Raw genomic sequence first — 12,946 nt, 5'->3', positions numbered from 1 at the left:
AACCCTGTAACCCAGCTGCCTGTTTCCCATCTATATCAGACTATAGTCAACATCAATTTGAATGTTTCATCTAACCTCCCCTTCTCTTCAAACAGTCTCCCTGCTCTCTTCCAGCCTATTACTCCTATCCATAGTCACAACCTGCCCATTATCCACAAAAACTTCATCCCACCCAGCGGTTACTTTAGCCGTCGGTTGCAGAATCTCAGAGTCACCGCTCAACAGCTCCTGAAATTCAGGGTCGTTGACGATAGCCGCCATGGTCTCTGCGTTAGGGACGTACACCGAGATGATCACGTCATGATCATCCAGCGTCCAGCCTCTTCCAAGCGCCCAAGGGATTTTCTCGGTGATGAGCTTCTTACTACTGCTGGGAGTGTGATACTGTTGTTTACCCAGATCAGCTAATAGATCCAAAGTGGACTTGATTGCTGCAAAGGGGTCGATGAGGGTACTGACTTGTATCACTTTGAGAACACCATGACGAACTTGAATGGGTGCGGCGCGCGGTCCAAAGACTTGTGTCATGTATGTCTGTAGCTGGGCTTCTGTGATGCCTTCTTTCTTGTAGCGGAATGCCGTGAGTCGGAGGGCGGTTTGGCGTTCCATCTCTATGGTCAATGTAATTTTCTCGTAATTGATTGCGATGGAGATGGAGGGCAGTCTGTTAACCTTGGAGAGTCTCAAATCGAAGGATATGGGTAACTGAGAAGCAGATGTAAGCTTATGCGTTGAGGATTGGGGGGCCTGAGACACGTTATTTCCTGAGTGGGGGCGAACGAAGGCATTGCGCTTACATGAGAGAGATAAACGGTCTGAATGAACAAAATAATAAAGTAAGGCCTGAGACATTTAGCCGACGTCAATGATACTAACTTGAAGCGAAGTGACACTTAGTTCGTTGCTATGGTCGAGGCTTGGGGATACTAAGAGGCGTAAGCCGCGCTAGCAACTCGTCACAACCTAGTCATACATGCTAGTTTGGGGGCTGAAAAAGTAGACTGGCAAGTTCCCGTATCGCGAAGCCTTGAACGAGAGAGTCTAATGCATGTTATGAACTCACACTCGTCAATCGAATAGTACATGTTCCGTCAATACGACACTACGGTTTACTGTTGTTTGAAGATATACCAGGGTCATATCCCCCACCTCCAATCCGGGTGAAGACAATCTTCAACCCTACCTCTTGCACTCTACCAAGTCTCGAACAATTTTTATCTGCTTCTACTGCACAATGGATCCATCATTATCCCACAGAGGGAATAAGAACCTGACGGATGTTCTTGCACGGTTTCCGCCCTACCTCCTAAATCCCAACTTCACATGGCACGGAATCGACTTGACCTTAGCGGAGAACCATGTAATTAGAAGCGAGATCCTCTCTATCTTGAAAACATGCATTGGCGAAGGGTTAAGCTCGCAGGTGAGGTCTATACCTAGGTGGTAGCTCTAAATGCTGCAGCTAATTGCTAACCGATGGTTTGTTTCTACTAGCATCTCGACTGGCCCAAAGGCCTCTGCGGTTACCCACCATTACTGGATGCGCTTGCGACGACATTCAACCGCTACTTCGAACCATACACCCCAATTGAGACCGACCATCTGGCAGTCACACCCGGCACTTCCGCTGGACTTGATATCTTGCTGTACCAGTTATGTGATCCGGAGGATGGTGTCCTAGTACCATGTCCGTACTGGAGTATGTCTCTTCCCACCCCCCTTCTCTCCAACACACACTTTCCCTTCAATCTAACCAACAAAACAAACCAGGCGGCTACGACACCTTCTTCGCCGTTCGATCCCAAGTCCAAATCATCGGTGTCGAAGTTACCGAACTAGAGGATTCATTCCACGACAGCACACTAGTCACTGCACTCGAAAAGCACTACAAGCAAGCTAAATGTCCCATCAAAGCTGTCGTTCTCTCCCATCCACACAATCCCCTTGGCCGACCATACCCTCCTCACGTCCTAAAGCAATGTATGGCATTCTGTCGAGACCACAACCTCCACCTCATCTCCGACGAGGTATTCGCCCTCAGCACATTCACCAGTCCCGATCTTCAGAACTGGTCTGCATTCAAATCCGTCCTAAGTATCGACCCTTCAACCGTCGGTCTTGACCCCTCACGCGTGCATGTTCTCTGGAGTATGAGCAAGGATCTAGCGGCTAGTGGGATTCGTCTGGTAAGATTCCTCTTCAGACCAAATTGCTTTGGTTTATACCTCTTTATTTTCTGTGTGTGTGTTAACGAATGGTCCATCAGGGATGCATAGCAACCCGAAACAATCCCCTACGACGCACAGTTGGACTAGCCGGGGCTGTCCAAGTATCTGCGCTCTCCTCCATCGGAGCAATAGCCATTCTGACATCTTCCCGTCTCCCGGACATACTAAAGCAGAACTGCATGGGGCTCGCCGTGGCATATGGTACCGTGACAGAAGCGTTTCGTCGTATTGGTATTACATACGTTCCAGGGACCGCGGCAGTGTTCCTGATGGCTCGATTGGCTCCGCGAGCTCAGACGCGGGAGGATGAGCTAGCTGCATGTGGGAAATATCGTCAGGCTGGGGTTGCGGTCGTGCCGGGGTCAGCGTACCATATGCCGGGGAATTATAAGCATGGGTGGATGAGAGTCACGTTTGGGGTGGCGCCGGAGACGTTGACTGAGGGGATTAGAAGGATTGAAGGGGTGTTTGGGGAATTGAGGTAGATTACTGGTTAGTTTGGTGGTAGTAGAGGGGAACTAGAAAGTAAGCACTAGGAGAGTAAGCACTAGAGAGGGCTAAAGTGACGGGAAGGATTGATTAAGTGGGGAATACTATTATTGCACAGGACGCATCGTACCATCATGTTAGTCTTTTTATTTTGCTCTGAATATCTATTTATCTATCTAGTATATACGTAGTCCTCATGAATCAAATAACGGCCCCATTGCAGGAATCCCTCGGCTCCGAAGCTGAGAAACCAGGGTATGGGTCAAGCTCCGATTGCTAATGACACAGACCATTTCAGCCTCGAAGCCGCGATAGGCCAAGCAATGGTCGACGACCCACGGGAGCAGGTCCACACGCCGACCTTGCTTGGAAGTGTCTAGTATCATGGCCTCCGGGTCCAACCGATACACTAAGTCCAACACCCGCGATCCGTACGTTCGCTGCGGCGACCTAGTCTGCCACACCAGACGAATGGCAGGGCGACGACACGTTTCTCCTCCTCCTCCTCCTCCTCCTCCTTCCGCTAGAAATGCGAGGCAGGGGCCGATCCCGGAGCCTGTTGCCACGATCACCACGCGCCTGAAGAGTCGCATCACTCGGGTGAATCCATACGGCTGTTCACCGCGGGTCCATAGTTCTGTGGGGGGCTCGTTGATTCGCGCTCCCGTCCAGTCTCCCGCCCTGGATACCAGGACTGAACAGCCCTCGGCTGCGCCTGTCTTTGCGGTTGCCGCCTCCTCGTCGTCAATATCTATGCAGCGTGGCTCATCTGGGAACGTGGCGAAGCTATGCCAATCCTGCAGTGGGTGCGTAGCGAGTGAGATGGTTTTCCCGAACCGTGCGTCAGCTCCAGACAGGTGGAGACGGATGGCATGGGTGGAGAGCCGCTCTGCCTGTACGTGGATGCGTCGCAGGCGTGTCCAGGGCTGAATGATGGCGATGACGGTGGTCAGGACGCACCAGAAGGCAGGTAGACGGACGAGGCTGGCCGCGGGGGATACTGAAATAGTAGCAGTAGCAGTACTAGGAGTGAGAGAGGAGTCTCCCACCACGAGCACCAGAAGACTCAGGAACAGCGCGACGACTAGCCAGGTGAGGAAGCGATGGGCGAACTCGAAGGAATTATGATAGCGGAGTCGGACCGTGGGATAGGCCACTGCGATGATAACAGCTAGCAGAACGAGGACAAGATAGGCAAGGATCAACGTAATCAGAGTGTGATTGGAGAGATGATGATGGGAGTCCCTCCAGACCCTGATGGCCAGCCGGGTCAGCATGACAACTGCCCCGACATACCAGATCAGCGCAGCCACGCCGCAACCGCTATGCACGCCGCCGTAATGGTAAATGTTGGCTGCCACACGACGAAGACGTAGGGGTAGGCGGAGTGATAAGGAGCACACTATCTGAAACATCCCATTTACCACGATCGCCTGACGAGCCAAGGCGCTTGCTAAGAAGTTCGCTGCCGCAGCATCCACGAACCGAATCGCAGACCAATCTCTGAGAATGAAGTAGATCAAAGCAGCCACATTTCCGAGGAAGACAAGGGAAAAGATGTATCGGTAGGTACTGGGCCAGAGGAAGAGACGGGTGTCAATGCTCTGACGTGAGGGTGTCTCTTCTTTTTCCACCGGGAGCACAGAGACGTTATTGGGAAAGCTGATGTTCGTTGGCCCCTTTTCTGATTGAGTGGGTAATTGAATCGCCGGAGGAGGTGGTGGTACTGGAGTGGATACATGCCCTGAGTCCATGCTGTCGTTCTTTATCAAAGTCTGTATCGTTTCTCATGAGGAGGTATGGGATATCAATTAGTTACGAGAGATGAATTGCTCAGCTATATACTCCACTACGAGGCTGATATGTCGTTGAGTGCTCTATTACGTCCTTCTTGTAAGACTGCTGTTTTTGGAGTGCGAGCGAAGAGGAAGGAAGTGTTTGGTATGGGGGCCAAACAAGTCCCAGGACGAAGTTGTAGAGACGCAAAATTAGTGGGTTTTTTTTTTTTTTTTTTTTTTTTTTTTTTTTGCTTTGCAGTAATACTGACTGGTATTACAGAGTAGCGATATATCTACGCGATCGATCGATCTCACTGTCTGTTTGGCACCTGCTAGGTAGGAGACCCACTTGGCTGTCAGACCGAAGCCTACCAGACTAGCCTGCGAAGTCCTAGAGTAGTCTATTAGAGGTCCCCGCTTACTGCCCCTCGCTTGCAAATTTCCGGCCTTGCCGAGTTCAGGGCTCATCCGAACATGATGGGCGAGTGAACTAATGGGTTTATAAGCATGTGCCACAAGGTGAGGTTGTATTGGCTAGACTAGCTACACACAGACACACACAGTCATGGATGGCGCGCACACAAAAGAGAATTCACAGAATCTTGTCGAGGATTTCGCGTAGTTCATTTGCCACGAGCTCCGGGTTGTCTCGCTGGACAAAATGGCCGGCCCCTGGTGCCTGCAGAGGACCCTTACTGCGAGCAGGCTCAGTAAGCTTAGCCAATCCTTCGTTGAACCGATGCCAGTAAGGATTCATATAGACTTCAGTCAGTCTTGGCGGGGCGCCACCCATCTGTTCAAACTCGGTTTTGAACGCCTCAAACTCATGGCCAACCACCGTTACCCAGGGACCGCCATCCGGTCCCTGCAACTTGGGTCCATCGCTATCGGGCAAAAGTTGCGCCAGATTCTTCCGGCTGAGCCCCTCGCGACTGCCATTACTGGGGTGGAATACCCGTTGCATGTACGCGCGAGCAGCACGGATCGCATCCACCGTCACCCCATCTGGCAGACTGGTTGGGTCGAAGCCAGGTGCATCAGGGTCCGGGTAGATAGAGACAAAGTCGGAGTTTGCCAGCACACTGTCCAGGAAGAGGAGGCCTGCTACTGTGCCGGGATATTCTTGAGCATAGAGCCGCACCAGCGCGCCACCAATAGAGTTGGAGACTAGCACGAGGGACAGGCTCCCCGGGTTCAGGTTGGAAATACCCATTTTCTCGGAGGCGATTTGAGTAATGAGTTGATGAAGGTCCCGGACCACAGTCAATGTATCATGGCCGTGCATGGGATCCTCGGTGTTGTCGTCGGGATCCCGGTCTGTGGTCTGCCCCTGACCATAGCGGTCATAGGTCAACATGGCGGGCAGTCCAGCAGCGGGAGGCTGTGTCTGCAGACGTGTAATGGCCCCCTCCCAGGAGGTCTGTGGCAGGCCAAGGCCATTGACAAACACAATCAGCACAGGCTTGGCAGTGCCCACAGCTGGATGGAAGCTATAGCATAGTTGGGCGGAAGGTTTGGTAGACAGTGACAAGAACTGGTAGGGAGACATTCTGGAGAGAACCAAGATGGCTAAAGGTACTGGGTAGTAGAGATGAAAAAGAGAAGGATACTAGTAGTAGAGCAGTAGTGGCCACTCTGCGTGGGCTTGCAGTGGGATATATAACTTGGGAACACCCGTCAAGAGACAATCAACGCAGAAGCAAGAAGGCAGAAACGTAAAACCGTAAGAAAATGTAAGCGTACCTTGACTTACCGCGCTAGTACCAGCCCATACGCTGACGCCCGATGCTTATGCTGCACGAAGCCTCAGCCTCGTCTGTCTGTGCGCACGGCAAGGTCCAGAGTCTCCACTCAGTCATCCTGCTTGCTATCTTCTGCAGTACGACTAGCAGTAGCGCGTGTGGGGGCTGAAAGCTATGAAATGGCCCGGTTGAACTCCTCCATAGGAGTGGTTCACCTCCTATGGGGTGGTATGTAGCTTGGACCTGGATGTCAAGGATCAAAAGGCTTGCCTAATCCACCCTACCTTGAAGCCTCGTATCTCGTTTCCTTCACGCAGCTTAGTCTAGAATTATACCTTGATATTGTTCATCATGACTCCCCCTGATGTGGACATTGGCTACAAGCTGCTGGTGGGTACTACCGTCACCTTTGTAAGTGCTTGTGTGGTGGTGGTGCTCCGTGCAGTGGCACGGATTCTCTATGCAAGTTTGGGTTGGGACGATTACATGATGCTATTTGCGGTGGTGAGTGACTCGAGCTTCTCTACAACACCTGTTCACAATTCAATATTAATAAAAAAAAATAGGCTCAAGCATTAGTCGCCACGATATGTGATTTTCTTGCTGTTAATCATGGACTTGGACGTCACATGGTCTACTTGACCAAGAAGCAGATACCTCCCCTGATGTTCTGGGACTATCTCGGGCAGGTGTTCTGTGTAAACGCCTTGACTTTTGCGAAAATCTCCATCTGTCTCTCTTATCTACGTATCTTGAGAGGCTCACATCAACGCACTCTGCGCGTTCTTTGTATAGTCACGGCTGTCTTGGTATTTGCTGTCAACACAGTCGTTATCATGTCCTTCTATGCCCGCTGCAACACCACACATAAGTCTTGGGACCCATACCTGCCAGGCACCTGCTGGCCGGCAGCCACCGAGACAGGCTTGGTGATCTTGCAAGGATGTGAGTGAACTCTTCAACCTGCTATGAATCAATAATTGACATTGGACAGCATTTTCGGCGCTGACGGACTACTTCCTGTCGGCCGTTCCCATCTTCCTCTTTAAGGACCTACAGATCAGTCGGAAGAACAAAATCGTTCTTTGTGGACTCATGAGCTTGGGTGCAGTGTATGCTATCCGTGATTGACTCCTCAATGCTTGGAAACATCGTCACTAACATCATTTCGGTTCTACAGCACAGGTATCTTTGCGACAATTCGTACGGTCGAGTCCGGGGAAAGTTTGACAGGGTCATCAGCTTCGGACTCAACATACACTACCGTCATGGGTCTGACCTGGGCTGGAATGGAGCGCAACATCGCCATGATGATAGCTAGCGTCCCTCCGTTGCGCCCATTGGCAGAGCCTGTCGTCCGGCTTACCAGTAACACCTTCTCTAACCTGATATCTTCCCGTCGTACCCAGAACAGCTATGAACTGGGCTCGCAAGCAACAATACAAAGCCCTGGTCTCGGGACACCCTCGAAGCATTATGCTTCTGCTAAGCAGGCGGCACTTGCCAAGGATGACCGCAGTACGAGCCTCGAACATATCCTCCCACCTCAGGTCAACACTACCTCGGTTGTTTAATAGCTATTTCTTACCTGAAAGTGGATTATCGAAATTCTAGCATAAGCACTATCTAAGTCATTGTAGTCTGGACTCGCTTTAGGCCGATTCACCCCGTCAGATATGGGGGAAAAAATCGCGCAAGCTATATGTGTAATTAGTCTGATAGCTATCATTACGTAGGTCTCGGAATGAAGCGTAAGATGCAGTCAGATTGGCCCCACAAGTGGAACAATACATGCTGCGTTATTCTTTTGTAATACGTGATGCGAGGCCTGCCAGCCTCGAGCAAAACATAACTGCCACGGGCGAGTTTGATCACAATCATGCATACATGCAACCCTCGGCTACGAGCTGTCAGCGCAGGACAAACCATGGCTCAAGCTAAAGTTGGCCCCCACACGGAAGGACTATCAAGTTAGGGTAATACTTCCTGTCACTGTATCTTGTCGGAGAAGCTAATCCTATTCAGCCTCGCCTCCTCTTCCCATCGCGGAAGACGAGCTTTTTCATCCTGCCTCGAGTAATCGTCTCGTCCCATCAGAGTCCAGCCTCTGCCGATCTAACCGGTGCAGCTCTGGGCACAGACGGGGTTGATACCGAATCAGCCGGACTGGGAATAGTATTTTCGCAGAGAGAAATGGTATAAATACGCTGCCCATATCTTCCTATACTTCTCTCATTCAAAGTAATAGTACAGAATACAAGATCCCTTTCTTTCCTTCACTTATCCAACATCCGTTTCAATCTCAGTCCCAATGGATGCCCTTCCTCCTGCTCTTCAGGCTCCAGTTGACTGTGGTCGACGGCTGCTGCCTGCTGTGCTAGATGAAGTTGCCATCACTGATCCTGAGCGAGTCTTTGTCTCCGTTCCACGCAATCCAGAGAACGTGTCGGCTGGCTTCCAAGATATCACTTATGCCACCTTTGCCCAGGCTGTCAACAAGTGTGCCTGGTGGCTACGGGACCGGGTGGGCATGCCCACCGATCCTCAAACCATTCTCTACATTGGTCCTCTGGACATCAGATACATTCTCATCATCATAGCCGCCGCTAAGGCTGGTCACACAGTAAGTGCACGGCAGCCCCTCCAATGTTACGGCTCACGGCTCATTCCCAACTCCTAGGCATTCTTCAGCTCTCACCGTAATAGTCTGGATGCCCATCTGTCTCTGGTAGAACGCAGTGGCTGCTCGGTTGCTCTGCGGCCAAAGCAGGCGCCGGCCGTCCTCGATCAAATCCTGAAGGCTCGATCCATGAAGGAGGTGGATATGCCTGAGCTGGATTTCTGGTTCTCAGACCTGGACCAGGTCAATCCTCTTCCTTTCACCCTAACCTGGGAAGAGGCTCGCTACAAAACCTTCTGCATCCTACACACCTCCGGCTCGACCGGTATCCCCAAGCCCGTCTTCGTTCCCTATGGTAGCCTGGCCAGCAATGACGCCCATCAGCTCATTCCCTCTCTTGGAGGGAAGCCCACCCTGATGAACTACCTGAAAGGGAAACGGTTCTTCCTAGCCCTGCCAGTGTTCCATGCCGCTTGCTTGACATTCGTTCTAGCATTCAACATCTTCTCCGGCGTGACTGTTGTCCTCCCGCCCCCTGGACCACTTACCTCCGACATTGCCAACGAAGTCATCACTTCCGCCAATCTCGACGGTGCGCTACTGGCACCATCACTGATCGTGGACCTTTACAACAACCCCATCCATCGCCAAAACCTCATCAAGCACCTCAACCTCCTCTCCTATGTCGGCGGCTCCCTCCCCAAAGCCGTCGGAGACGCCCTCTCAACCCAAGTCAAATGCATGTCCATCATGGGCACATGCGAGACCCTACTCTTCCCGCTCGAGATGAACGACGACCCAGCAGACTGGGAATACGTAACCGTGAGCCCCTTCTTTGGGCACGAATTCCAATCCAACCGTGACGGTCTATCGGAGCTCGTCCTCCGCCGTCAACCCAACCACGAGCTCTTCCAGGGTGCTTTCTACACCTTCCCAGACAAGCAAGAGTACCGCTTCGGAGACCTTTTCGCGCAACACCCACATCGCCCGGAGTCCTGGGTATTCCGGGCGCGGACAGACGATATTATCGCTTTCACCACTGCCGAGAAGCTGAATCCCATCACAATGGAGAGCGTGATTGTAGCCAGCCCCAAGGTCAAGTCCGCCGTTATCGGCGGTCAAGGCCAATTCCAGGCCTCGGTGTTGATCGAGCCATATGACTATCCAGCCTCACCCGCGGAAGAGGAACAATACATCCAAGAGATATGGCCGTATATCACCAAGGCGAATCGCGGATGTCCCGCTCACGGCCGCATCATGAAAGGCTTCGTCATGCTCACTTCCCCGGATAAGCCGCTTCCGCGCGCCGGTAAGGATACCGTTCAGCGTCATGCGGTTTTCAAGCTCTACGCTGCGGAATGGCAGGCTCTGTATGATAGGATGCGTCCTCATGTCGCTGCCCCTGTCCCTACTTCTTCTACTACTACTTCGTCATCTCCCTCGCTCTCACCCTCTACCCCTCCTCTCCGTCCCGACTCCCCCACCACCACAAATAAATCAGCATCAGCCCTAACCACCGAAATCGAAGAAGTCCTCCACCAACTCCTCCCTAAAGCCGTCGAGACAGCCGTCGAAAAAGCCATGCAGGGGGTTCTCACTCGTCTTCTGACAGGTCTCACTACTGGTTCTGCTACGACTGCGCCTGCTCTATCCCCTCCTACATCCCCCTCCTCCTCCTCCGCCTCCTCTCCTAACACAAAATCCAATATCCATATCCCCAAACACGACCTTAAAACCTTTATCCACGCCCACCTCGCAGAAACATTAGATCAGCAGCAAGCCTGGACCGACGACTCGGATCTATTCCAGTTTGGTCTCGATTCGCTCAAGGTCATCGAGCTGATTGCGGAGGTGAATAGGTTTCGGAAACAGCGGGATCCGAATGCTGCCCCGGTGGATCAGAAGCTTATTTATGCGAATCCGTCGGTGAATCAGATGGTTGGGGTTATGAGTGGGTAGATCTTTTTTCCTCTTATCCTTCTTCGTTGATGTCTGCGTCATGGTCATGTTGGTTTTGTAAATTGTTATGTATATCTCTGTTGGAATCTATCAAGTACATATGTTTAAACTGAGTTTGAGAGTTTTTTTACTGCTTTGGCTGTGAGGTGAAATCAACATTTATATTCCCAAGAGCTGCTCTCAAAGCCAATTGAATATTGCTTTAGCTACACCGTTTGCGCTGTAATCCTCGTCTAGATGATTTTCCATAGTTGCACAGTGATTGGTTGATCATTACGAGTAAAGTTCTGCCGAAACTTGAAGACGGTGATCCGGAAATAGTTAATAGATTTCGCACTTATTCCCGGGGATCCAGTCGCAGGATTATAAATATAACTAATAAGACTCCTAGAGATCAGTGAGTAGTAGAAAACATCAGCTTCACAAGATAAAAGTAGGGTATCTGAGTGTGACTTATCAGGGTTCAGGCAGGGAGGGTGAGCGTTCAGGCGAAGGAGTATGATGCACCGTTCGCTTTGTTCGAAAGCGTTAGATGCTCAGTCTAGTGAGATACAAGGGATCAAACATGTGTCTGTATTCTCTAGTATTCTCTAGGAAGAAGAAGATGAGATAAATACATGCAATCCTCAGAAAGGATGTAGTGTGGTCTGCTTCTTCATCCCCGAAGGGGAAGGTGCCTGTTGCAGATGAACAATCGCCGTAAGTGAACAGGATGAAGAGAAAGCAGTACGGCCATTAAATCTAGTAGAATAAGGAGGAAAAAAGACAAAAACATACAACAGAAGGTGTATGTCGGTGGTCACTGAGCGCTCCAGGTTGGCCTGTTACTGCTTTATTTAGTCCATTCAGTCATGTTCAGGTTGCTTCAGGGGTACTGTCAGTATTCTAAGCTGACCTCTCTAAAATATACTATACTACTGGGATATACTGACCAGGACAGCCAGGCTAACTAGATATAAGATCTGTTCTTCTCTTTTACTAGTTAGAATTTATATCTTCTATTCTCTACATGTTTGCTCTTCTCTCTGTGCGCTGATATATACTATTAAGTATAATAATAAAAGAAATATACTCAAAAGTCTATTAGTAAATTAATTTTAATAATTATAATAACTCAGAACATAAATCCAGAGTACTGGATTAGATTAAGAACTAATATAATAGAATTTTAAATCTTTTTAATAAATTAGAAAATCTCTTCTTTCTAAATATATCTTTTACTTATAAAATCCAGCTTTCTTAAGCTATATTCCAAAGTCTCAGATCCGCCTGATATATAAATTTATAAAGAATTTATAAAATTTGTGAGTAAAAATATACAAGATTAGCTAGAAAAATATCCTATACCTAAAATAATAAAAAAATTTTATTAATAATTTAAGTCTGCATTCTATCTATATCATAACTATAATATGCCAAATCATATATCCATAATAATTTAAGATTATATTATAAATAATCTTAAAGAAACTGTCCTATTTTACGAGAATAAAATATCTAAAGACTCTGTATTATCTAATAATCTTATAATTATTCTAATATATCTCTGGTACTATGATTTCAAAAAATACTATAAAAAATACTCTAACAGATTATAAGTCCAGCTTAATACTTTTTTATTATTATACTATTTTATATCAGTAAGAACTGGGGAGGTGCATGAATCTATAGCTTATTAAGAATTATTACAGAAGAAGATAAGCTTAAGTACCAGTTATAATAGTAATAATAATAATCTTAAAACTTATATTCTAGTAATATATTATAAAATATTTCTTTTTTAGCAGAATTTTATTTAATAGACTGACTCCTAAATAGTACTTTATATTTATTATTAAATAGATAGATAATATCAAGATACTCATCCTTATATATTTCTATATTTATATAAAAAACTACTAGAAGAAAAAAAAATAGCAGCTTCTAATTTATGGATTCTATAAAATATATAAAACAGAGACTTCTTTTTTTTTTAATTTCTTAATATTCTTTCTTTCCATGGCATGCGCAGATCATATTTTTATAAATTATATATTTATTAATAAGATTATAGATACAGCTGAAAACATACAAAGTAATAATAATAAAAAAATAATTATTAAACTTAAACTTAGATTAAAGATAGAAAAT

The 12,946-nt window shown here is 48.3% G+C and overlaps 6 protein-coding genes across 6 annotated transcripts; 3 read left to right on the top strand and 3 right to left on the bottom strand.

Moving 5' to 3' along the window:
• Positions 1 to 87: 87 nt before the first annotated feature.
• Positions 88 to 609, bottom strand: AKAW2_70553S (EthD domain-containing protein; the record flags this gene model as incomplete). Its single annotated transcript, XM_041683148.1, has 2 exons — positions 88 to 384; positions 460 to 609. 2 exons carry the CDS (start codon positions 607 to 609, stop codon positions 88 to 90), a joined length of 447 nt encoding a protein of 148 aa, XP_041547437.1.
• Positions 610 to 1,234: 625 nt separating this feature from the next.
• gliI (aminotransferase gliI) lies at positions 1,235 to 2,713 on the top strand (the record flags this gene model as incomplete). The annotated part of the gene is made up of 4 exons (XM_041683147.1): positions 1,235 to 1,423; positions 1,495 to 1,699; positions 1,771 to 2,186; positions 2,267 to 2,713. The coding sequence occupies 4 exons, from the start codon at positions 1,235 to 1,237 to the stop codon at positions 2,711 to 2,713; spliced, it is 1,257 nt and encodes a 418-aa protein (XP_041547436.1).
• A 198-nt stretch (positions 2,714 to 2,911) lies between these two features.
• Positions 2,912 to 4,471, bottom strand: AKAW2_70551S (uncharacterized protein; the record flags this gene model as incomplete). Its single annotated transcript, XM_041683146.1, has 1 exon — positions 2,912 to 4,471. The coding sequence occupies one exon, from the start codon at positions 4,469 to 4,471 to the stop codon at positions 2,912 to 2,914; it is 1,560 nt and encodes a 519-aa protein (XP_041547435.1).
• Positions 4,472 to 5,087: 616 nt separating this feature from the next.
• Positions 5,088 to 6,044, bottom strand: AKAW2_70550S (alpha/beta hydrolase; the record flags this gene model as incomplete). Its single annotated transcript, XM_041683144.1, has 1 exon — positions 5,088 to 6,044. One exon carries the CDS (start codon positions 6,042 to 6,044, stop codon positions 5,088 to 5,090), a length of 957 nt encoding a protein of 318 aa, XP_041547434.1.
• Positions 6,045 to 6,588: 544 nt separating this feature from the next.
• AKAW2_70549A (uncharacterized protein) lies at positions 6,589 to 7,811 on the top strand (the record flags this gene model as incomplete). The annotated part of the gene is made up of 4 exons (XM_041683143.1): positions 6,589 to 6,741; positions 6,804 to 7,182; positions 7,232 to 7,349; positions 7,418 to 7,811. 4 exons carry the CDS (start codon positions 6,589 to 6,591, stop codon positions 7,809 to 7,811), a joined length of 1,044 nt encoding a protein of 347 aa, XP_041547433.1.
• Positions 7,812 to 8,548: 737 nt separating this feature from the next.
• AKAW2_70548A (putative NRPS-like protein biosynthetic cluster) lies at positions 8,549 to 10,816 on the top strand (the record flags this gene model as incomplete). The annotated part of the gene is made up of 2 exons (XM_041683142.1): positions 8,549 to 8,860; positions 8,918 to 10,816. The coding sequence occupies 2 exons, from the start codon at positions 8,549 to 8,551 to the stop codon at positions 10,814 to 10,816; spliced, it is 2,211 nt and encodes a 736-aa protein (XP_041547432.1).
• Between the last annotated feature and the right edge of the window lie 2,130 nt (positions 10,817 to 12,946).

The sequence above is a fragment of the Aspergillus luchuensis genome, chromosome 7, assembly GCF_016861625.1.
Source record: "Aspergillus luchuensis IFO 4308 DNA, chromosome 7, nearly complete sequence".
NCBI lineage: Eukaryota > Fungi > Ascomycota > Eurotiomycetes > Eurotiales > Aspergillaceae > Aspergillus > Aspergillus luchuensis.
This window is presented reverse-complemented; position numbering and strand designations above follow the sequence as displayed.